This window comes from Rhopilema esculentum, chromosome 2 (genome assembly GCF_057945365.1).
Source record: "Rhopilema esculentum isolate cy_ngs chromosome 2, ASM5794536v1, whole genome shotgun sequence".
NCBI lineage: Eukaryota > Metazoa > Cnidaria > Scyphozoa > Rhizostomeae > Rhizostomatidae > Rhopilema > Rhopilema esculentum.
The window spans coordinates 3713570-3737404 of record NC_142816.1 but is presented as its reverse complement, the minus strand read 5'-3'; the positions used below and the strand labels follow the sequence as shown (position 1 = coordinate 3737404).

General features: G+C 36.7%; 1 protein-coding gene across 1 annotated transcript; it reads left to right on the top strand.

The window, feature by feature from the left end:
• The first annotated feature begins 4888 nt into the window (after window positions 1-4888).
• Window positions 4889-23818, top strand: LOC135695433 (uncharacterized). The gene is made up of 19 exons (XM_065214522.2): window positions 4889-5216; window positions 6636-6708; window positions 7937-7993; window positions 11217-11312; window positions 12173-12298; window positions 12935-13023; window positions 14260-14325; window positions 14602-14668; window positions 15053-15100; window positions 15430-15489; window positions 16031-16054; window positions 16867-16932; window positions 17927-18058; window positions 18802-18905; window positions 19203-19259; window positions 19725-19803; window positions 20833-20973; window positions 21551-21765; window positions 22375-23818. The coding sequence occupies exons 1-19, from the start codon at window positions 5046-5048 to the stop codon at window positions 22639-22641; spliced, it is 1938 nt and encodes a 645-aa protein (XP_065070594.2). The 5' UTR covers window positions 4889-5045; the 3' UTR covers window positions 22642-23818.
• Window positions 23819-23835: the final 17 nt, after the last annotated feature.

Sequence of the window (23835 nt, the reverse complement as noted above, 5' to 3'; positions counted from 1 at the left end):
ACTAAACATTTCACTCAACTTTTGTTTAGCCAAAAGTTTAGTGAAAAGTTTAGTCGTTTTGCCACCCTGTTTAGTGTTGTTTAGTCGTGTTGAGTTTTGTTGAGGAAAGTTTGATCCTGGTCTAAAATGTTTAGCGTCGTTTAGTGTTGTTTAGCAAATGTTTAGTCGTTTTGCCACCAACTAAACATTTTTTGTGATCGCGCAGGCGCTCTAGCTGTGGAAATCCAATGGTTTTCGTCTGTTTTCGTTGGTTTTCCTGTTTCTACGTGACCCAAAAAGCCTTTATGAGATATCTGCATATCTCGTTGTACGCAACTGTTTCTTCTCCAACAGTCAACTTTGTTGTCAATGTGCTAAAAAGTCTTTTCTTTCCTGTCGCTTCATCCAATTCTTATTTTTATTCACTGCTTGTGCATGCAACAAAATAAACCAAAAGCAAATTCCTATGTAAGATCTCCTACAACCCAACAGCGTCATAGACAGCTCGCAGTTCAAAAAAGTTGAGTGAAGTTGAGTGAAAAGTTTAGTCACGTCTTGCCACTCTCGCTAAACTTCGCTCAACTTCACTAAACAAAATTGAGTGAAATGTTTAGTGAAACGTTTAGTCGTTTTGCCAGGGCTTAACACACCCCCGTTAATAATTATAATATTGAATCGCAATCAACCTGCTTCAAGGTTAAGAGATGCTTCAGTTTTACTTTCAAAATCCTACCACATTTTACCGATCATAGATAGCTGAATGAAAGGAGGGCAAAACATTTCCGCGTTTGAATTCAAATGATAAGGTATCTGTTTGATTGCTCAAACGTTTGTGCGTCAGCAGCAGCAGGTTGCGTAGGAGACTTACCAAAAGATCACGAGACCTTCCTAGCATTATGTTTCACAGATCCGGGACTTTAAAAATATGGTAAAAAGTGGAATGAGTAACGCAGACTGAAGCACACGTAACCACCAGGAAGACTTTCTAGTTAACCTATTACTACTTTTGTTCTTTATCATATTTGTATGCACAAGTACTGCGGAGCATTTTACAGATTGAGGGAGCTAAAACGTTTTCTTTGGGGGGGGGGGGCTAAACATGCTAAAAGCCAAAAGCAGGGCGATTATTGGTATGATTTAAAGTACATTTTGCAAATTATTGCCCCCCCCGCTTCCACGGTCCCTGGGTATGCATACCCTGTTGAGCAACTAGATTTGCAGCGTCATAGTAAAATTGAATTGATCAAGTTTCACAGCTGTGAATCGGAAGAAGGTTATCCTACGATTCAGCAGTTTTGCTGAAGGCCAGTGCAAAACTCGATCAGAGTATATAAAGTGAGAAAAATCTACTGGCTTGAACGTTTTTCACTGACAAAGCGTATAGGCAAAATCATGGATAATTTTACTCAATTTGCATTGATAGCAACTTTCATTCAACATGGGCTCCGATATATTTTGGAAAGTGGAGGGGGACCAGGGAAAATTTAACACAATAGCAAAAGATTCTGTAAAGTGTTCTATTGTTTTGCAAAAAAAGTGGAGGCCAGTGGCGTGATTTCTCTTCTAGAAACACGTGCTTTTATATAGCCACGATATATAGATAGGGCGCAAAAATCGTCTTGGCCACCCCAGGGAAAACATCGCCACCCTCTTTGTCGGAGGCCCTGTTCAATGGATGCATTTTAGAGCAAGGCAAATTGGGCAATAATTTATACGGAGGAAGGTTTAGGCGTTTTTTAAACTTTAAATAGTTAACCAAGCAAGTATCCTGGCTATTAGATTCCTGAAAGGCTACCTGATAGCCAAAGAAGCAGCCGTATGACTCAATTTTCCCGAAGAAGTATCCCCAGATCCCTTACTCGAAACTACCTTGAAATTTTTTATAATCTTAATGCGTCAAGTTTGCCGGAAATTGCATTCTTTTGGGCAAATAATAATGATAAAATTTTATTCTCAAAATTTAACATCACTGGCGGAAAGCAATGGTACTTCTTCCTTGCTTTACCTTATGCAACATAACTGCATAAATTTTCAAATCTGGGAAAAAATTTCAAATCTGGTGATAGGCACAAAAATTGGCACCGTCCCGGTCTTCAATATCCAAATAAAGATATAATTTATGACCAATACTGCATGTTTCCATAACCAAATTTGGCCCTTGAAGATTCAGGCTTTAATTGACGAAATCCGAGCAGCAAATCACTCTATGGTAGAGATTGGTAAATCCTGAGAAATTTATTTTGCTTTTTTAGAAATCTAGTATTTTCTTTACAAAAGTGAATTGCTTCTCGAAAATGCGATAAGTATTTTAGTCCAAGTTATTTATGTCGCTAAAAGGTTCGTTTTAGTACTCCCTTTCACCCACAGCTCAAATTTGAGAATTTTCCGACACAACAATAATTTTTCCGAAATTCTGTCAAATTTGGAAAGCAGAAGGGACCACGTCTCCTCTGCCCCCCTGCCCCCGGCCACAACGCCCCTGCCTTTTGGCAGTAGCAAGGGTGGGGCTAGTGCTGCAACACTTTTCTCTTTTCTTTCGCACCTCAGCTGTAATCGTAACAATTTGAATATTAAATATTTTGAACATTGACAATTTTTCAAGTAGTCTAGTGTATAGAGTTTCTTGCTTTTCCAAAGATGTAGGGTCTCTTTCAAACACAATTATCTTACAAAATTGTAATTATGCCAAAAGATAATTTGGAGTAACTGCAGTCAGAGGGGCAAGTTGTGGTCAAAATTTTCAATTGGAGGGGCACAGCCTCCGGTTCCCCCTGCCGCTACGTGGGTTAGACGCCACTGTATGAAGTTTTGACTAAATTTTCACATCAAAGAAGTTTAGAATGTGCGCACAGACTGTTCTGGTGATCAGATAAGAGTTTGTTAATTTTAAGGACTTTGTTGTTGATGATGGTTTCAACTGTTTTAGAGATAGGCGAGGTGGTTGCGAAAGGAATATGATTCGGGGGTCAAGCTTCTCCCCAAAATTTTTCTAGAATAATACAGAACAGGAGAGATAAGATCGTTTGGTAAGAGTAAAAGTATTAAGAGTGATTGCTGCTGAATTAATAATGCCTTTCGATTTAGAGATGTTTATAAGAACTTTTAGAAATTTTTGGATGTGTTATTTGATTACTGACATTGATGCATAAGATGGAGTGGTTTTTGCTTGAAGAAAGAAGGCAAAAAGTCAGGCCCGTAGACAGATAAACTGGATTGGGAAGGGGGGGGCATGGATAGAAATATAGCTTTTTCTATATATACCTACCTTACGAAATACTGTCAGATCAAGCTGTGCTTATAAGATCTTTAAGCACAACTTTCACAAATTATTGGGGGGTGCATTGCCCCCCTGCTCCCAGTGTCTACGGGCCTGCAAAAAATAGGACGAGAAGTTGACTTGCTATTGCTATTGCTATTGCCTTATTTCCCTGTAATTCGTCACATGGCCTTTTGTTTGATAGGAAGTTTTCGTTTTCCAGCCAAAATGCTTCCTTGTGGATCAGGGTAAGGAGTGGCGAATTTAGCAGAACATTTTACAGAATTACATATATACTGAGATAAAACTTGAATTATTTCACAATTCGAGGAAAAACTGTCTCATTCTTTAACGTCCGTCATGAGCTGAGGAAGCTAACAATTATGCTGATAAAATATGTTCGGTTTTGGTTGATTATTTGTGAATAAGCTTTATTGAAGTACACTCTTTTTTTATAAGAACCAGTAAATTTAAATTCAGGCTCACTGTTCTTAATTTTTTCGAAAATCTGAGGCTGGATTGTTCTTAATTTGTTCTTAAAGTAAGAGTGTGTAATTAGTGCGAGTGTTAGCTTTTTCGCTCTAAGGAGGTGTTCAGGCCTCATTTGCCAACAAAGTGAGTGAGACAACCTTCATTTGCCAAAAAGTTTGAATATTCGACGAAAAAGCACCCACACATCGCTAAAAATCCTCGATTTTCAGAAAAAACGTTGCTCAAAATTGCATTTTGCAGAAGCTCAGCCTCAGCTTGTTCTTAATTTGTTCTTAACTTTTGACCAATTTTGAGGCTTGTGTTCTTATAAAATTGTTCTTATGAAAACAAGAGTGTATCGTTATCATCCGTCAAAAATATCATCATTATTATTATTATTAGATTTACTGCCAAAAGCAAATTTCAAAAATGTTATCGTTAGATTTACTGCCTCTCACATGTAAATTCTGTTCAATGTCAGAATGTTTTTTTTTCATGTCAGAATTTCCTTTTTAGGTAAAAAAATTGGTCATTGAAAATCGATCTATCTATATTAAATATGCTTCTATATTATGCTGAGATAGACGAAACTTCAAATGGTCTACCTAAGCCAGATTTTATGTCGTGGGAGTTCCGGTTCTCTTGCACTTGATGCGTGCGCTACAGTTTCCAATCGCGTTCTGGCCAAATTTCATGCGAAAGGTGTTTGATTTTACAAACTTTCATAGCAATATTATTTACATTTAAATATTCCGGCTATCGTGTCATTAGACTTCTACCCAAACAGTTTTGCAGAAAAGAGAGAAAAAATTTCAGAGTATTTCCAAAATGGAATCACGGCTGCTATCACAATAAAGGCTGCAAGAGGGCCAATTCAATTTTCCACATCGTGTTCTTTCGGACCCTTATTCTGACATTTTATGCTCTGAGGAGTATCAGATGAAAAAGCTTTTAGTATGTTGTAAAATTTTCAGCGAGAGATATTTTAGCGATAGATATCGAAACTCTTTTTAACTATAGCCATCTCATGTTTAAGGTCAAGGAAATACCCCTGACACATATTGACAAATATTAGACTGAAAAAATATGGGCAAAATGCAATAATATTATTGACAAATATTACTTTGCTCCTGTACCATTTGGAAGGAGCTGTGATCACGTGATGGCTATATGAGGAAGTTACGTGCGAGTTGACTCATTTCGAGCATAGTGTACTTCTGTTGTAAACGTTTTGGAAACTTCGACAGTCATCATTGTTTAGGTTACGAACAAAAGATGTGTATGGCTACGTAATATTTTTGAGAATATTTTCGTTATCAAAGACGTTTATGGTGCGAAGATGTTGGTTAAATGCGCTAAAGTTATATTCTGGTCAATTTTTATAGCCTCTTTGCTGTTTAGGCCTGACGGGTCGGCTATCAATAGATTGGAATTTGACTCCGGTTGGAGAGGCCTATCGAGATGTATGAAAAGATGTTGGAGGCTATTGCTTCTAGTTTCCTCAAACCAGGTAAATAATTTATCGATATTGTAAACTAGTATCCATAAATCCATTCAGGCGAATCTAAGCTGATATTGTGTATTTTCTAGTAAATGTTATTAGAACTATAGGTTGAGGTCGCTAACCGACGCAAACTGGCCTCTCGAAACTTAACTAGTTTTGCTTTCCAACTCACTAGGCGTAAATCGTCTTCACGAACAGAAAACTTTGCCATGTTTTACTGGAAGTTAGTTATGATTTCAGATTAATTAGCGACAGAACCTCGCACGATCTGCCTTATATATAAAGAGTAACATTTCTACGATTGTATTGTGACACAATGATTCCTCAGACGTACCTCAGAAAATAACAACAAACTACAAGCTATTTTTGTTATCACATCAGAAATTTGTTTATGGTTCAAATGACAAAATGCTGATTTCTAGTCAGTTTTTCTTGGTTGATAATAGGTTTTTTACCCAGTTAAAAGCGAATTTCAGTGTTTGAACACCAAGAATTTGAAGTGTTTTCTAAGAATCGCGAAATCCGACTCTCCCCCATGCAGCTTTGCATTACATTTGCATCACATTACAGTGAACAAACGAATATTTCCCTCTTCCTGAAACTCTTAAAAGCCTCTTAAGTTTTTGTGCCAAAGATGTTTTTGTCTCAATTTTAATATCCGCCAGGTTGAACGTTAGAATATTCTAACGTACACAATCAGTTATGTTTTCTTCCGATATCCTGAAAAGCAGGTATCAAGGCTGTTAAAGTAAAACAATTGGGATCAACTAATTTATTTAAATCTTGCGTACATGATTTGCTTTTTGTCGACAATTATTGGTGTTTTGAGTCACTTTCTTAGCTAATCTTTACAATTGCTTTCTTTAATCTGTATTGTCGATATGTCATTCCCTGTGATCAATCTTCTTAACTTTCATTATTTGTAATCTTTGTCCTCCGGTTTCTTTATATAAAAGATTTATGTATAAATATATAAGGGGTGTTGTCAAAGGGGGTACGGAGGTGGCGCTGTACCCCCCAACACTTTGTCCGCTGGCACATGAAATATTTTTGCCTTGTAAAAGAAGGATTTTTTTCTCACTTTGTAACCTACTTGCGATAATAGGGACATAATTAACATTTCTGTAGCAGTTGAACTTTTAAATAATGGCACTAATGTTAATGAATATGAAAATAGAAATGCATAAAAGCAGCATATAAGGTTACCCTTAAAGAGTGCGACAAGCCCTTTTTGTTGGCAAAAATCATTTCTGTACCCCTCCAAAAGAATTGTTGGCTTCCCTCCTGAAGCTAATATTGTAAATGATCCTATAAATTAACATAGTACTTATAATTTCCACTTTTCAGTGGTATATGAATGATTTATTTTTTGATGACTTAAAATGATATGTCTAAAGAATAATTGATTGTTCTCTTTATTTGCAGCATGGTGAGAATTCCTATTTGATCAAGGATTGCCTTGACAGCTGTTCTCGCAAGGGCTTGAGACAAGATAAGGGTATGTCCCAATGACTTTGTTATGAAGTTTATTTTATTGCTTTTAAATGCATTGGTTCTAGATTCATCATTAAATAAGCATTATCTCACAACACAAAAAGAATGTCTTGAAAAGATAAAGAATAATTAAGTCTCCAAAAGAGTGAGTGAAGTCAATATATATATATAGAAAACTAAAATTTTGTAGGAATAGCTAAACCTTTGTACTACATAGAAAGTGTTATTGACTACTAAGGGTTAGCTTGAAGTCAAAAACGAACAATGGTTTTAATCTGGGTATTTAGAGAATTTTGGGTCACTACAATTTTGTTGTGTCACAGTTGAGCATATTTCTTTTCTTTGTTTCAAGATCAAAGCCTGTTGTTCTTTTAAACTTTAGAATAGCTGCAGTTGTCTGCCCAATTGGATCCATTTAAAATTCTAACCGTACAGCTCCCTCACAACAAACCTATAGCACCAGGCTTATGGTTTGGTCATCACCAAGTATTTTTATTCTGAAGAGTGATGGATGTACATAAATCTTCTGCACATGCTCCTAAACAGGGGTGTCACCAAAAGGGAGGTTTGGAGGTGTGCAGTACCCCCCAACACTTTGTGTGTCAGCATTAAGGATTTTTGCAGGGCAAAAGAAGCAATTTTTGTACTCTTCCTGTAACCTTTTTGCAACAATTGCAACGTATAAACATTTCTCCAGTAGTTGAACTTTCAAAGTGTGGCACTAAAGTATGAGATCTGAAACAGAAACACATATTATATTTTGACCACACCCTTAAAGAGTGAGACGCTCCTTTTTTGTAAGCATTAATTACTTCCTTACCCCTTCAAAAAATTTTAGGTTCACCCCTGCTCATAAATAAATTTCACATTTAAGATGTTAAAGATTCTATGTTATATATGTCAAATTATTCAAACTCTTCACCAACTCAAAAAGACTGATAGGAAACTGCTCATTCAAGGAAAATATGAAACACAATTCAGGGTTGTCCATCCACTCTTGTCCTTGCCTGCTGATGGGGAGCTCTGGCTGAAGTCTCTCTAAATTTTAAAAAGACCCCCCCCCCCCCAAAAAAGGCATCTCTGCAGAAGGCATACCCCCTATAAAGTTGTTTTTTATCATTACCTTAACATTTCCTAGGCATGTCACCAAAGGGATGGAAATTTTCAACTTTCACTTTTAATAATGGGTTTCCAGCTGCTAGAGTTGAAAGATGCTTCACATTTTTTTTCAGAGCAAAATCGGAAGGCTTCCAAAGTATACGATGACTACATTATCTTGGGACCACAAAGTGAGTCATTATCTTGGGACCACTAAATATCGTTTATATTGGCTTCGAAATTTTTATAAATTTCTATTCTTCTGCTTTGGCTTCTAATTCGGAAATCAGAAGAATATCCGAAAGATTTTCTTATGTTTTGATAAATTCAGACTTAATTAAATGCTGATTGTAACAGCATCGAATGCTTCATGTTGACTGTGGTACTTTGACTGTGGTATGTCATGTGGCCGTCCAGCGAAAATATGCATGCATTGTCGCAGCTCTTCCAGAGATCCTCGCAATCTTTCGGAATGTTTTGGCTCATTCGTAAGGTTTTCGGACCCTGTCGGCCAAATGTCGTAACTTTACGGCTAGTTATGATATCAACACCCACCTTTTTTCTGCGTAAACATTGCGCTGGTAGTCTTATTAATAACTAAATACCAGTTCATACTTGGCGTCACTGGTATGTTCCTGGTCAATTATGAAAGATTATTTACAAATTGGGGACGTCTCGTTGGAGCAAAATGGCGTACTCACCTGCAGGGTTGCTTAGCTACATGCAAAACAAGGAAATTAAATTGTGCTTAAATAATGTACGTTTATAGCTTGTTAATTCCGCTGTTTACTGAGTCTAATTTAATTTACCACGCATTGATTACATAAAAAGTCCTCAATTTTGATCAACACTGATGCGTATGGATAGAGGGCATCATGCTTCAGACAAACTTTATATTTCAGCAAAAATTCAAATGAAGCTTTATAACTTCCTCTAAAAGCTAACAATTGAACCTTGCTTTTTGCTTTATCTCCAAGTAATGTATTTTAAATTGTCCTTGTGCTTTTCGAATCATATATTGAATTGATTATACAAGATATAACAGAACAAAGATTGTCGAACTTAAACCCTTCGATTTGCCTCCCCTAAAACCCAATGGAAAGAAGACAACCTTTAAACAGAAAAAGCCTCGACGAGGCGAATAGGTCGTTGCTCTTGTATTTTTTAAGGTCTTTTAGTATGGTTCTAGTTAGAATAACTTAGTTCTTTTATTGTTATACATTTAATTGTCACTCGCTTCCTTCAATATAGATGTAAGCGCGACAGTCTCTTTTTTAATCGATTTTTTGGGCTAACCTAAAGTACCTAGCTTGAATTAAAGTTTAAATTAACAGACGAAAAGATTTCTGAAAAATAAGTATTTCTCTGTAATGATCGGAAGCTTATAGCGAAATCCACCTGAAGCGGTTCCTCCACCTTAGTGAAAATGTGAATGGGGCAAAGTGTAGACAGATTTTGTTATAAATTGTAATCACTAAATGTTGCTAAAAGTTTGTAGCCATTGCCCCCTGCCCCTTTTGCGCTGACCCTGCAGTACCTCTTTTCTTCTAAGAAAGCGTTCCTTTTTCATCTCTTTGTCCACCCACTCAGCTTTTGATTGGTTATTGTCCCCATGTGAATTGCAAGAGAAACCAATTTCATGCGGACGTAACAAATTCGGATAAGCAATTTGTTTTCCTTGATGTCATATAAGTAGGGGAGCACCCCCTGACCCTAAGCGATCTATGATTCGCTAAGACAGTAAGAAAAGTCCTTGGCATGTTTGAAGCTTGTTAATCGTAATACTTTTTCCGGACCCCAATCGTGGCTTATGGTGTTGGTTTTTCTCAAACACGACGCTTTCGTATTCAACAACCAAAAGTTTTTTTGGAAAGACAAGACAAAAACCGCAGCGGTCGCCTTTGGCAGAAAAATTCAATCTATGTGAACAAAATTTTTCCCACACATGGATTTCAAGGATTGAGAAATACTTTTCTGTTGTCTGTTTTAAATTAAAGCTGTTTCATTTCTTTTTCACCTGTAGGTAATTTGAGTGTCTGGCAATAACAAAATAGTTGTTTAGAAGGAATGACACAAATTTAGGCCAGTTTGTATGAATCTATAACCATGACAATTTTTTTTCAAGTCTGTTGTACACGCTTTTTTATAAGGAACCACTTTATAAGGAATCTACATGTAGAAGGCCGAAATATTTAAAGAACTTACACTATTAAAAACGAAATTCCTTAGGAACTTTTCGATTTGAAATTTTTTTATAACTGAATGCATCAAGAACTTCAATGCCTGCCAAAAGTCCTTGGAACACCCTGAGATTTTTGTGAATTCGCGTGTTCCTTTCTATTTCCATGTCAACAAGGAGGGTGTGGCCCCCCTTCCCCCTCATACAATGTTGATTCGCTAGCTGAAAACCATAGCTATGTAAAAATGTATCACTTGTACATGTAGGATTATTCATATTTCCGTGGCACAACATTGTACAAGGGGGGAGGGGATGTTGCAGCTCGTGCACAACGTAAATTATAGCAAGTGTTCCTAGACTTTTGGCAGGCATTAAATATTGTTTGCTATTCGTGTGTCAAGTGTTTCATTGAGTAGTTTCCGCATATCGTCCCTCTCTCTATTAAGTGTTAATGCTTATTGTAGTCAAAACACCGAAAGTGAGATTTTCACTATACATAGCCTCCTTTGTGTTTTTGCTCCAGAGCTCTAGCCACAAGTAAAGGCGAATTTCAAAATTTTTATATTTTTCCTGTTTGAGTATTATGGCATTTGATATGCAGTGAAATTTAAGGGACTATTAAGGAACTTTTGGTACCACAATTTGATGATTTGAGGTCTACGAATAAGGAACTCCTGGAACTGGGCCTTGGGGTAGGTTCCTTATAAAAAAAGCGTGTATTTGTGTACAATTGAAACTCAGCGCTAGAAGCTTCCTGCTCTACGGACTAATCAAATGTTTGTTACCTTGGATACATAGAAATGGCAAGTGCCGGAATCGGTACCGAAGGGTCGCTTAGACATCACGGAAAGGGGAGCGCCTGTAGCTCAAATCATGTAACAGTGATTCCAATGCGTGCTGTGACATACCTCTCACAAGCTCTCGGTAATTCCAGATGTAGTAATAACTCTCAACGATTTTTCAAAGGATTTATCCAGAACGTCACGTTATAGAATTCCCTTACCGTATTTCCTCTAAAAAACGCCACGGCGTTTATTTCAAAATCCAAATTTTTGGCGGTGTTTCTTACAAATGGTTGGCTGAAGATGCGACGTTCAGTAGAGGGCGGCGTTTACCAGAGGGCGGCGTTTACCAGAGGGCGGCGTTCCTTAGAGGAAATACGGCATATAGACTTGTTCTTATTTTACCTACATTCATAATGTCTGCGTTCTTAAAATGTTTTTGAACTTCCACAGGCCCCGTGCCTCCAGGTCTACGCAAGTATGATGCAATGCCACCAATACCGAAGGCATTTCACGACCTGGTTGACCCAGCTATTTTGACAGAAGGAAGTAAGTTATTCTTTTTCTAAGAAACTGACGTTAAATCACAGAATAGAAATTAGGCAGATGGGGAACTCCTGCCTATCAGGTGAAGGCTGAAAAAACTAGTGCATGCGTTAACTTATACGAGCCTTAGCATGTATCTGTCGTGGAAATTTAAAAAAAGAAGGAAAGTAGACAACTTTATTTGAAACAAACTGCCCCCTGATTGTGAACAAATTCAATTATATATCATAATTCGTTTATATCTTATTAATGAATGATACTTTGTCATGGCTAAGTTCGTTTAATGAAATCGAGGTTAAAAGGGACTTAAGGAATTCTGTTGTTGACTCAGGCTTCAAAAACAACAAAGGAACCGACGAGAGTTACCCTTCTGCCTATTTCCTATTTCCTATTCTGTGGCTAAATTTTAATAGATCTATGTTAATTTGACTGCAATGCCCGCCAAAGGTACTTGGATCACCCAGCAAACTACCAAATATCATTCAAGTCACAGGAAGTATAGAACTTCGTGATCTCCAAAATCATTTTATAGCAAACCAACGTTCAAAGTTTGAGAGAGGAATGACTAAATTTTCTTTTGAAAGCTGAAATTATTGCTCCAAAGACTTGGCAGGGATTCTAGATGTAAAGCGATTATATCAACTGGAAGTATTGAATCTTTTCGAGTGTCTGTACAAAATTCGTTTTTACATTTATCTCTACCAGAAATCGAGTGTAGAGTAATTTTCATAGGGTGAACGCCTAAGAAATCATTTTTCATGGAACGCAGTCCAAATTAAAAAACTCATCGTTGTTTGCCCATAATTTTGATTTTTGTTTCCAAGAGTATACAAATTATATATCTGCTATTTTTTTATTTGCAGATTGTGACGTCATAAGAGTTGGAAAGGTTGATTCACGGCTGAAAGATGTCGTTTTTTCAAGACAAATTTCGTTAGCTTGCATTGGACAAAAAGGAGGAGTTTTAGTAAAGTGGAAAAGACCCTTAGGTTACTAAAGATTTATACTGAAAACTTGTCTTTTCTGCCGTTTTCATTTTATTTTCTAAAGTTTTATGTTTCTTAACAATACACCAGTTCCAGTCATTTCGCTTCCCCCCCCTCCCCCCCCCCCAATATTTTAGAGGACACGATACAGGGCTGATACAGGTTTTGAAAAATCGATAGTTTTTACATCACTATGACATTTCAGCCACTGTCAGTCGGGGAACCAACACAACCATAGATGTTGCATTGTTTGATGTTTCATAAGTTGTAGAGCCATGGACAAAATCGTCTGAAAATGGCACTTTTTGAACTTTTGTACCAAACCAGTGGCGGGCACCTGAGAGGCGAAGGGGGGCGGTCAATAGTCTTTTGTTCTAAAACAATGGGATATTGTGACGTAATCTTATCAAGATAATAGGCTTGCCCCCCAATATTTGACCAAGTGTCCGCCTCGTACAAAACATGCCAAAACCACTCAAGGTTTATGCATTCCAAACTGTCATAATAAGTTCGTATATTATTGTTTGTGCTGTTTGTTTCCCAATCAACTTTTTCTTTTTTTTGTAAAATCTAACTTAAAAGAAATCAGTAAGGCAGAATATACAATAGAAATAGATCGATTTTTTGTCTTTTTTTCAGAACTTCGAGAATGTAATGGCTATCAAATAAACTATCGGTTCAGAAGCCGAAAAGGCATGGAACAAGGACGCTGTTTTGAAGTTGAAAAGGTAGCTTTCTCCATATATATATATATATATATCATAGATTGAAGAAAGTAAAACTACATGGTTTATCTCTACAAGCCTGTTTCGTGAGTAACTCACTCTTCAGGAGAAGAGTGAGTTACTCACGAAACAGGCTTGTAGAGATAAACCATGTAGTTTTACTTTCTTCAATCTATGATATATCACGCTCTACGTGCTAACGTATTGAGCACTGTGCTACGGAAGTATCAAAAGACAAATTTCTATATATATATATATATATATATATATATATATATATATAGTCTTTTGGCCATATATATATTATATATATATATTTATTTAGAAATTTGTCTTTCTAAATAAATCTTTCTGAACATAAATGTTACATTGAATTTTTAAAGGTAGTTTTTGCCATATAATCAACTAATCGCTCTTTTTAATATGTCATCAATGCAAAGGAGATATGACTATTCTATGCATTAAGCAGAATAATATCAAAGCAGCTGATTTAGAGATCTTGCAAGAAAATGAATTATTAGTTTTTGATGTAGCTCTGTTTATGTTTGTTACATGCAGATTCAATGCATTGAGCGTCGTTTTCATAAGTCTAATCGTCACAGTTGCTGTTTCAGAGACTTATTTAAGTTGTTTAAAGGTACTCATGAACCTGAAAGCCAAAATGGTTGTTCATCAAAGCTTTTTTGACATAAATCGAAAATTACCTAGTGTTAGAGTTCTAAAGTGATGACGTCACAAAACTCTTTTAGAATTTTCGCATTTGCATCACGTACCCTGACATAGCATCATATAATTTCTCTAAATATGCAAAAACAGTCAAATATTTTAGGAATTGGCTGAATTTTCGCCTCATGAGCACAGGTCCTTTCCCAAACAAACTGCAAATTTCTCGTTTGCTATACATTACATCTCCGCGTTATTAACATGTTTAACTGATTTTCCATTTTTAGAAGTATTTCATGGTGTTCTTTCAGGCTATGTAGTCTAAAGTAAAAAATTCTAAAATTTGTCTGTTTTATGACGTCACACTCTTTAGCATGTACTGTGCGAACGAAGGCCTGAGATAGCCATTTTCCCAAAAAATGTTGACTGTTTTCTGTGTGATTTGTAGCCGCATATTGACATCTTAAAAATGTCTCATGTTTTGCAGACAGACAATATGCTTTTCATCTTTTATATGTTTCCTCTTCTCCATATGTTTTTATGCCAAGTTTTTAAGACAAATACTTTTTTTTCAAGAATGTGACCAGTTTCCTGATTGATAAAAGCAAAGGATTCAGTGGCCAAGACGAACTTTTCCTGGCTGTAAGTGACGTTCACTCTATCTTGGTAGTTTACAGCTCTCTTCAAATCCCAGTTTTCGGCCTCTGCTGTAATTGGAATTTTTGTCATTAATTAACATACGCAATAATTATGCTAACCTCGATTTCGTTTGTTTATAACACTTACAGTCGTCTCTTTTTATTGATTCAGTCAGTAATTAAACTGGACTCGAGGCACTCACTTTCTGTTTTCACTCGCGAGCAATTTTGTTTTCATTTGTTTTGCCAATTATTGCAATGTTGTACTCGTGTGTTTTAGGTGATTGCCCTACCACTACCCGTTAAGTGCAATATTGACATGAAGAAATATTCGTTATGCAACCGAGGTTTGTTTTTTAAATATAATTATTATTATATTTAAATATAATTATATCCTATTTCATTTGGCATAAAACTCTATTCGACCCTTAGCTGTTTAAAATCTGCTTTGAATAGCATGAAATAAGATATTTACAAAAAAAATTGTTATTTTGTATGGCATGGATTTTTATCTACCTTCCCTCATTGCTGTTGCTTTTGAAGCCTTCACTTCTTAAACATGGGATGTGGGAGTTGGAAAATTGTGAGAGAAAATCTCAACAGTTGGCAAAGAGATATTAAAGTCTTTGAAGAATGCCCTACCACCCTCCCCCCCCCCCTCTATGAGATGCTCTTTGAATCATTCATATCACCCCTCTAACAAAAGTTTATATTATTCTATTTTATTCAAGGTGAAGGCAAGAGTCGAAAGAAGCGGGATACAACTGACACTCCAAAACGTAAGTTGAGCCCTTTCGTGTATTTATAGGTTGCTATATTTTGCCACCTTTTTTATTGTAAATTTTCCCAGGAATTTGTGGGTTTATTGCAATTTTGGGTTCTGCACTCTGGGCATTAGAAATTGTTAATACTTTGACAGTGACCATATTTAACAAGTTATATAAAACAAATTTGTTTCTCTGCGTCAATGACAAAAAGACCCTATTGCACGTTACCAAGGCGTTTTTATCGATACTGATTGACTAGAGTTTTTATAAATTTGTTAACTTTTAGTATTATATTATATAGTATTTTTTCTATTGTTTGCAAATTTTAAATTGTATTGCAGGACCATTGGTGCTAAATTACACATTTCCTACTCTCTTTCCACCGTTCACTCCTCCAGCAAGTAAGGATACGTTCTTTCAATTACCTTTCAACTAACAAATACAAACTTCAATTAGCTACACCGATGTAGTTGATTAAATATGAATCCTTTTGAAGAATACGAAGCTGAAAATCTCTCTTGTGTGCTTGCATGACAGAGTGTTTTCCTCTCCATTAAATTATCTTTGCAGGTGCTTTTGTGTAACACACCCCTGAAAGTGGATTCAGTTAAATTTTGTCTGTCCCAGTTATGACACGTCTGTTTCTTCGACTACTTATGTTTGCAGTACCTACACAAATGTTGCAAGCCTTAACCTTATTCAGCCTTGTGATTGCTCAAAGCGGTTCAAGCACATAGCCTTTATCATCTTGTTCAGTCGAATGTCGTGTGGTATGGAAGTCGCTTTTAGTGTAAGGGTCAGCGTCTTTCATTGACTGCTTTTCAGGATGCCCCTGCCCTAACAACTGATATTTTTTTAACACCTTGATGTGCAGAAATTGCAGCTATGTAGGTTTAATTATTAGTCATGTCAGTAGCTCTTAATTTCTTTATTTTCTTGCAGATATTATCACTGTCGGACCTGGAGGTAAGCTAGCGAGGATTTCTCTACAATCTTTATTTACTTTGCTAGAAGATCATATTAAGCGTGAAGCTCTGAGTCCCAAGTTAGAATCGTCCAACCTTGCATACAAAGACTTTTGAAGCTCTGTTTTCACAACATCGTGCACTAGTTAAGAAAGATCTTCATTTGTTACGACTTTCGAAAACGTTTTATCTATAATTCGTATTACAGGAGCTGCGAGCCAGGCTCACGCTTGTTTAATTTCATTCTCACTACTATAGCCTTTGTAAACGAGGTGCTGTCATAAGAGTAAGGAGGGGGCTGTACTGTAGGCAACTTTTAGAAGCCACACCCATGACAATGCCCACGGCCACAACCATGACCACACCAAATACACTTCCATTCTTGTCAAGGTTTCTCTGTTGGGTTTTTAGATTCATTTGAAATATTCACCGGCCCAAAAAGACTGACAGAAAATTAATTATTCACGGAAAATCCAATGGCATAATCAAGATTCGCCAACACAGAATTCGTCCAGCCAAGCATGTGCTCACTTGTATGTGGGGATGGCTTAAACCCTCCAAACTTTCTCTTAATTCTAACAAGGGGGCTGGGATCCCAAAACCCCCTCTTTGGCACCCCTGTTTTGTTGACACTTGTATCACTCCTCACGTAATACTAATGATAATAATAGAAAATTTTTTACAATATTCTTGTTTACCGATACATAGCTAAACATCCTTGCACCGTGTTGTACCTTAATTGTCTTTGCATCTTAGAAGTGGTATTTTCTCGTGGTCTCTTGAACTTCCAGATTCTCTGTTTTTTCCCTACAGATCCTGATCCAACTAATTTGACTATGCCTTCGAGGGCACCAATACCTCCCTTTGGAACAGATTCAAGTATGCCTCGTTAATTATGCTTTTCCAACCTGCTTTGCATTGCACTTTAATTAAAAACATGGAATGTATCACAAGTCACGTGACATTTAGCTTTCCTTCTGTCAAAGACCAATTTCTAACCGGCAACCATTGCTTCAAGACTACCAACAACAATCCTTTTCGCGAACGACTAACTAAAATGTCAAGCATGGCCTAGCCGAAAAATCTACACACTTTTTTTTATAAGAATATCTAATTTTTTGCGAGCCTCAATATTCTTAAAAAATATTCTAATTTTTAGACTAAAATTATCCTTAAATTATTCTTGCACGGCACGAGGTGTAATTTCGCCTTGAGATCAATGAAAAAGTTCAAATCTTATGTGTTGCTTCATCATAAACTTAAACAATAACAGGAGAGAACGATGAATGTGGCATCAAAATACGAAAAAAGTCATTGAATTACCCTGTAGAGTTATTCACTCACAGATCGGATGAGTGTATTACAAGGCATTTATATAGTGTGAAAGTGACAGTTGTTTTGTTTTGTGAGAAAACTGAGATAAATAAAAAGTCTTGATAAAGCGTGATTCTGGCATTATACTTTAGTTTTTCTCATATTTTAGCGACTTTGAGCCTCGCCATTCTAATAGACTGTATCCTGTGCATGATATGAAAAATATACATCTGAAAAATGTAATCATAAAATGTAATGCATTGATATTTAATGTAATCATAATGACTTCCAATGGCCCATCTCAATCAAGATGCGTGACGTATAGAAATTTTTTGCAGCCGCTTTTGCGGTCACATGTTCCATTTTTTTTTCTTTGGCGTTTAAATGTCATGGTTTACAATTTCTCTTTAATGTCATGGTTTTGTCATGGTTTGCAAAGGCAATAACCTGAGCTTTTCTCATTGCACTCGCAGGTTGTCGTGGGATTCGAAGTAGATTAAGTGTGAGCTCTCGAAGATGCGAGCTTTATGCCATAAAAATGTATACCCTCTCCTTACAGATTGCTTGGCACCATTAATGGGGAGCACACCGGCTGACTACGCTGGCCGCGCGCATGTGTCGAAAGTAACTTGTCTAGAAGCGGGAAAGTTTAACAAGAAAAGCTTTATTATTCACTGGGATCCACCTGAAGGTCTGTGAATTAATTTGCCATCTTTCGATCGCCTCGCCTATGTTTGGTCGTGTAAGGATTTTCTCCTAACATTTCGCTTCTTTATGACCGGATTATGATCTAACCCTAACTAGACCGGATGCAATGGATCTAAGCAAAGATTTCACCGGACATTTGTTGAGCTGATGTCCTCTTTGCTAATCTTTGGTATCCATGACTGGAATGATTGACATGAAATGATTGACATGAATGATTGACATGAATGACTGACATGAATGACTGACATGAATGATTGACATGAAAGATTGACATGAATGATTGACATGAATGATTGACATGAATGATTGACATGAATGATTGACATGAATGATTGACATGAAAGATTGACATGAATGATTGACATGAATGATTGACATGAATGATTGACATGAATGATTGACATGAAATGATTGACATGAATGATTGACATGAATGATTGACATGAATGATTGACATGAAATGATTGACATGAATGATTGACATGAATGATTGACATGAATGATCGACATGAAATGATTGACATGAAATTTCGATCCCAGTTTATCTGACAGTGAACCACTCCGGCCGTTGTCTCGCATAAAGAGACCATTATTTCAAAAAGTATCTTTGCTTAACTTGATCAAGCTCTATGTCTTCCGGACGATTTTGTCTAAAATGATGCTCTCTGTTTTTTGTTAGACTTCTTTGTGGGATTTTCATTAATTTTAATTGCTTTTCATTTGCAGATTACAAAAACAAACGGTTCACCCATTTTCAGGTCGTTTATGTAATTGCTCCAAAAAATGTTATAACAAGTCCTTCCAAGGTTAAGTGTCATCAAGTCGAGAAGGTTTGTATCTTTCATCTTGGATGTTCATATAATTGCAGCTTGCATGTTTTTATGCATTAGCCTATTGGAAGAATAATAATAGTAATAATACACCATACTTTGTGAAAAAAAGACAATTATTTACTTTTTTATTTTTCAATTCTGTTTAGTATGCTGAAACATTTTCCCTAGGTTTTGCTAAGAATAAAAATATTCAAATCCCTTGCTTATCACGTACGACCAGAGACATTATGTACGACATATTCGCTGTGCTCCAGTGTCACAGTAGTTAATAGATGATCTTGATTTCTTTTTCAGACTGTCTTCTCCCATCAAGTTAATGGTGTTGATGAGACAGACACAATTCACGTTAGGGTAAATGTTTATTTTTTCTTTCATTTATTGCCAATTTCAGAATCAAGGAATAAAAATAATCTAAACGATCCTTAGTTTGACAGGGGTATGTTGTTCGTTTGCTAGATGATTTTCGTTTTCGTTTTCTCTCTTAGACTCCATTGGTAGTTTTTTCTTTAGGCACGCGGCACTGATTGGAATATACACCGGTTTTGTGCTTGCGTTTTTCTGATTGGCCTATTTCGATCCACAACTGGGTATATATTTTTCATCGTGTTCTTTCGGACCCTTGTTCTGACGTTTTATGCTCTGAGGAGTGTCAGACGAAAAAGTTTTTAGTAGTATGTTGTGAAATGTTTGCTTTTTTCAAAGCCATTTTGAGTTCTGTACCGCAAAAAAATTGTCTAGATAATTTTATTTGACACACACACGCTGAATTGCGTGAAGAACTCCACAGAAGAACAACTACTTTTCAATTCTTCCTAGGTTGTAGCATACCCTACTTACCATAAACTGAATGAGACAATGCAAAGATTTATACCTTGCAGTTCTGACAGCGTAAAAGGTAATTTTTTAAATAGTTGTTAGTTGGCTTCAATAGCTGTTATTCAATTCAATATTAAGCTATCAGGTGATTTTAACCACAGTTGTGTGTTGCAGTGTTCTCGCGACTCCATGATGGAGTTCTATTGTTCCATAGCTACAATCCCGGACAAAGTTGACAAAATTCAGTTTTTGCAATTTTCTGCTTCATGTTGCCCCTGCAAATTCGAATTCCCTCTTTCCCCTGAGTCAATGTTTGAAAAGAAGTTCTGTCATTTGTGCTTCGAAAACGTGCATCCAACATTGAATCGGGGGAGCGGAAAAGTTATTTTTCAATGAAAAGAGAAGGCTTCATCTTTTCTTGAAAAGTCTCAATCATCGTTGTCTGGAATTGTAGCAAAAATCTCTCAGGTGAGGCGAAACAGAAACAAAATCATGGTGGATAGAGGCCGATCTTTTGTTTTTTGGCCTTGAATGTTCTTTCGAATAAACAAAAATAATTCTGAATTTCATTGATTCGTGAAACAAAACAGAGTGAAAATCTGAATTTCGTTCATTCACAGTGGATCTTGTTTGAGCTACAGAAGAATTTACAAATCTCGATGATATAGGCCACCATTAAATTTACTGCGGTTTTCGCCCCACTTGTGTCATAGCGTAACGAACTCCAGAGGGTCTACTGGCTGAGATACGGTCATCGAAAATATGAATTTTTCTACTTAGTTACAAAACAATAAAGTTTCCAATTAGTTACTGGTTTTTGCCTGGTTCAAAAATGTTATATCCAAGGAAAAGTTACCAGAATCTTAGGGAGAGGAACCTTTACTCATTTGGCTCTGCAAAATCTCCTAATTTTTTTTCAGATTGTATTGTAGAAATTCAAAACATTTTTAGAGAATCGATATCTTTTGACGTAAAGATTCCATAGATTGCGTGCGATAATGCTCTAATAACGATCAATGTAAGTAAATTGTACCAGAAAAAAATTTTTTTTTTAAGATAAATATCAATAATCATATATAATAATTATCAATAACTTTTGTTTCTTCAGATAAAGGAAAGAGTGATCCAGTTAAAAAAGGGTTGATCGCTGCTCTAATTACAGTTGTTGTAATTACCGTCATCATTCTTGTCGTCATCTTTTTTCTGCGAAGAAGCAAAGTGGTAAAAGTCCCTCCTCCTCCCGAAAAAGGTGCGCTATCTGTTTTTCATCAGTTACAATGCTATCTAGCTCAGTGCAGTGCAGTGCATTAGGACCAACTAATTCAAATTATCACCAACTAAAATAACAAACATAAATTATACATAACCATTATTGTTTTGCTTGTATTGTTTTGCAATATGTATCGCTTGCAAAAGTCAAAAGTACAATTGAACGATAAAAATTCTTAAGTTTTTTCAATAATATTTGTAATGTTGAGAGCATTTTATTTCGTTGGAGACTGAATCCATTATGCTATATTATGTGATGTGGCTCCGTAGTTTTATATTGGGTATTTTTAAGTAATAGGGACGGGACGGGACGGGACGGGACGGGACGGGACGGGACGGGACGGGACGGGACGGGACGGGACGGGACGGGACGGGACGGGACGGGACGGGACGGGACGGGACGGGACGGGACGGGACGGGACGGGACGGGACGGGACGGGACGGGACGGGACGGGACGGGACGGGACGGGATATGAAGTTAAGTACATTCAATTATAGTTTATTACAATTCGTTACAATTTGGTGTTGATCTTATTTTACTGACTTTTATTCTTTAGAGAAAGTTTATGTCTCCTATTTTCCGGACACCGAGAATTACCTGGAGAGTGTCCAAAACCTCGTGGCGAAATTTAGAAAGGATTTTTCAATCAATCTTATCATGGATTTGCTCCATAAAACCGAGATCTCTGAGCTTGGATTGGCGAGATGGTGTCACAAACAGCTATCTGAATCTAAGAAGATAATTTTGGTCATATCCAAAGAGTATTTGAAGGTATTTTTAGTGTTTGTTTGTGCAATGATTAAGTAGCTTTTGAGATTTTGGTTTACTGATAGACGCTCAGGCAGTGCCGTTCAATTGTTTTTTTTTCTAAAATATTTCATAAAATTATACATCATAAAAATATTTCTGTTACAAAGTTATATCCATTTCAAATTGACTTGGATATGGCAAGTACAAATTGATGAGTTTTGCTGATGGACTGCTGTTGTTTTGGTATGTTTCATTGATTGTATTAGGCCTATTTTGGTGGAGGTTTGGTGGGGGTTCTGTTGGGGTTTTGTGGGGGTTGAGCCTTTGCTCGTGTTGTCACATCTTACCTCCTTTGGGCAAAGCTCTTGAGCCTATATTAGACCTATTTTAGGGGTTTGGTGGGGGTTTTGTGGGGGTTGAGCCTTTACTCGTGTTGTCACATTTTACCTCCTTTGGGCAAAGCTCTTAAGCCCCCAAAACATTCCTTAGTAAAAAACAAAAACAAGGTGAGATTTGGACATGGCACTTCCATTTTCTTTTGTTTTATTGTCCTGCTTCGGAAAAATCATTTTCCCATAGGCCCTAACGATATGTTTATTTTGTTCACCATGTTATTGGGTTTTCTCATAGATCTGCCAAGTATGGCAAGCCGGGAATACGGATGCGAAATGCTCAAATGATGTAAACAGAGTCTGTAACGACCTGCAGTTTGTTGTTGACAAAATGTTCGAAAGAAAAAAGAACTCCGACCTCATAATTATTTTGGCAGATGTGAAGCAAAAAGAACTGCCTGAGTTTTTGCGAGGTAAACAAATTTATAGTTGGCCAAAAAGCAAGGACGAGTTTAATGCGATAGGATGCTGCATTTTTAACAAGGAAGCAGTTGCAGTAGTTTAGTTTCAACTAAACTAAAGGGACAGATTTTGATTGTTGCATGCAATAGGTACCTTGTAAAGGACCTGTTGTATTAGAACATTGTTGATTTCTCGAAGATCCTAAACTATCATTTATAAGATTGTACAGAAAAGGAGGGGGTTTAACTACAAGGCTTCGAGTGTCAATAACATCTTAGTTTGTGGGAGGACAATCGCAATCTTTGAACTGACAAGGAAAGTTCATATTGAAAGTGTGCATTGAAATAATTATTAGATTTGTTAGACTATTTGTAGTAAACTTACAACCCACCAATGTGGTTGTTACCGGACGATTTGCACACTGGTGTTTATGCATGGAAGGTATCTTTGTTGATTGTGAGGGTTGTGTCCTATTTAGCCTTGCTATTTTCTGCACCTGCGGTAAAGCCCCGACTTTGCAATATACTAGGCCTACCTCTGAGCTAGTGTTCATGTCTTCTTTTTGAAGGAAGGATGTTGCATAAAAGGTTGATTGTTTTACAATATTGTTGTGTAAATCTTTTGTCATTCGATTTACTTCAACATGGTGGCCCAGATTACTTAGCTTCCCAGGCCCTTCGAATAAGCGCCCATCCTTCAACCTTCAGAAATGGGCGCTTATTCTAATTTTCAACGAAAACATAATTGGAAAGCAATTCAACAAGAAAGATTAATGAACAACACAATTTGCACCCAAATCTACTTTTTCAATAAGCGTCCCCCTCGAATAAGCGCCCACCCTGGAGCCTCGAAAATTAAATAAGCGCCCAGGCGCTCATTTGAGGCATTACGGTAGTCTGAAAACTTTAGTCGGACAAATTATCTGTTATCCAAATCTCGCCCAATTTTTAACATACAGTATTTAACCGATTTTGTAATCTCGGTTACTTCCCGGAGTTATGTGGTCCGAAGTAAAAATGTCACAATGTGAATTTTCATGAAGTCACACTGAAAAGCCATAGGCAGTTGTAGGCATCAAAGGAAGACGTTTTTGCTCTGCCGCAAGCAGCGAAGTTTCAGTCACCTTCTGTATTTTATAATCATTGTCACAATATTGCTTTATGTAGAAGTCTTTGTTTTGTAGATAGGCAGTGTTTGTAGCGAAGTATTTTAGAGAAATACATCTACTGTTGATTAAGTAGTGAGTTGTCCACAAATAGAATCGCCTTGTTTCATTGGTATCTGCATGTATTTTTGC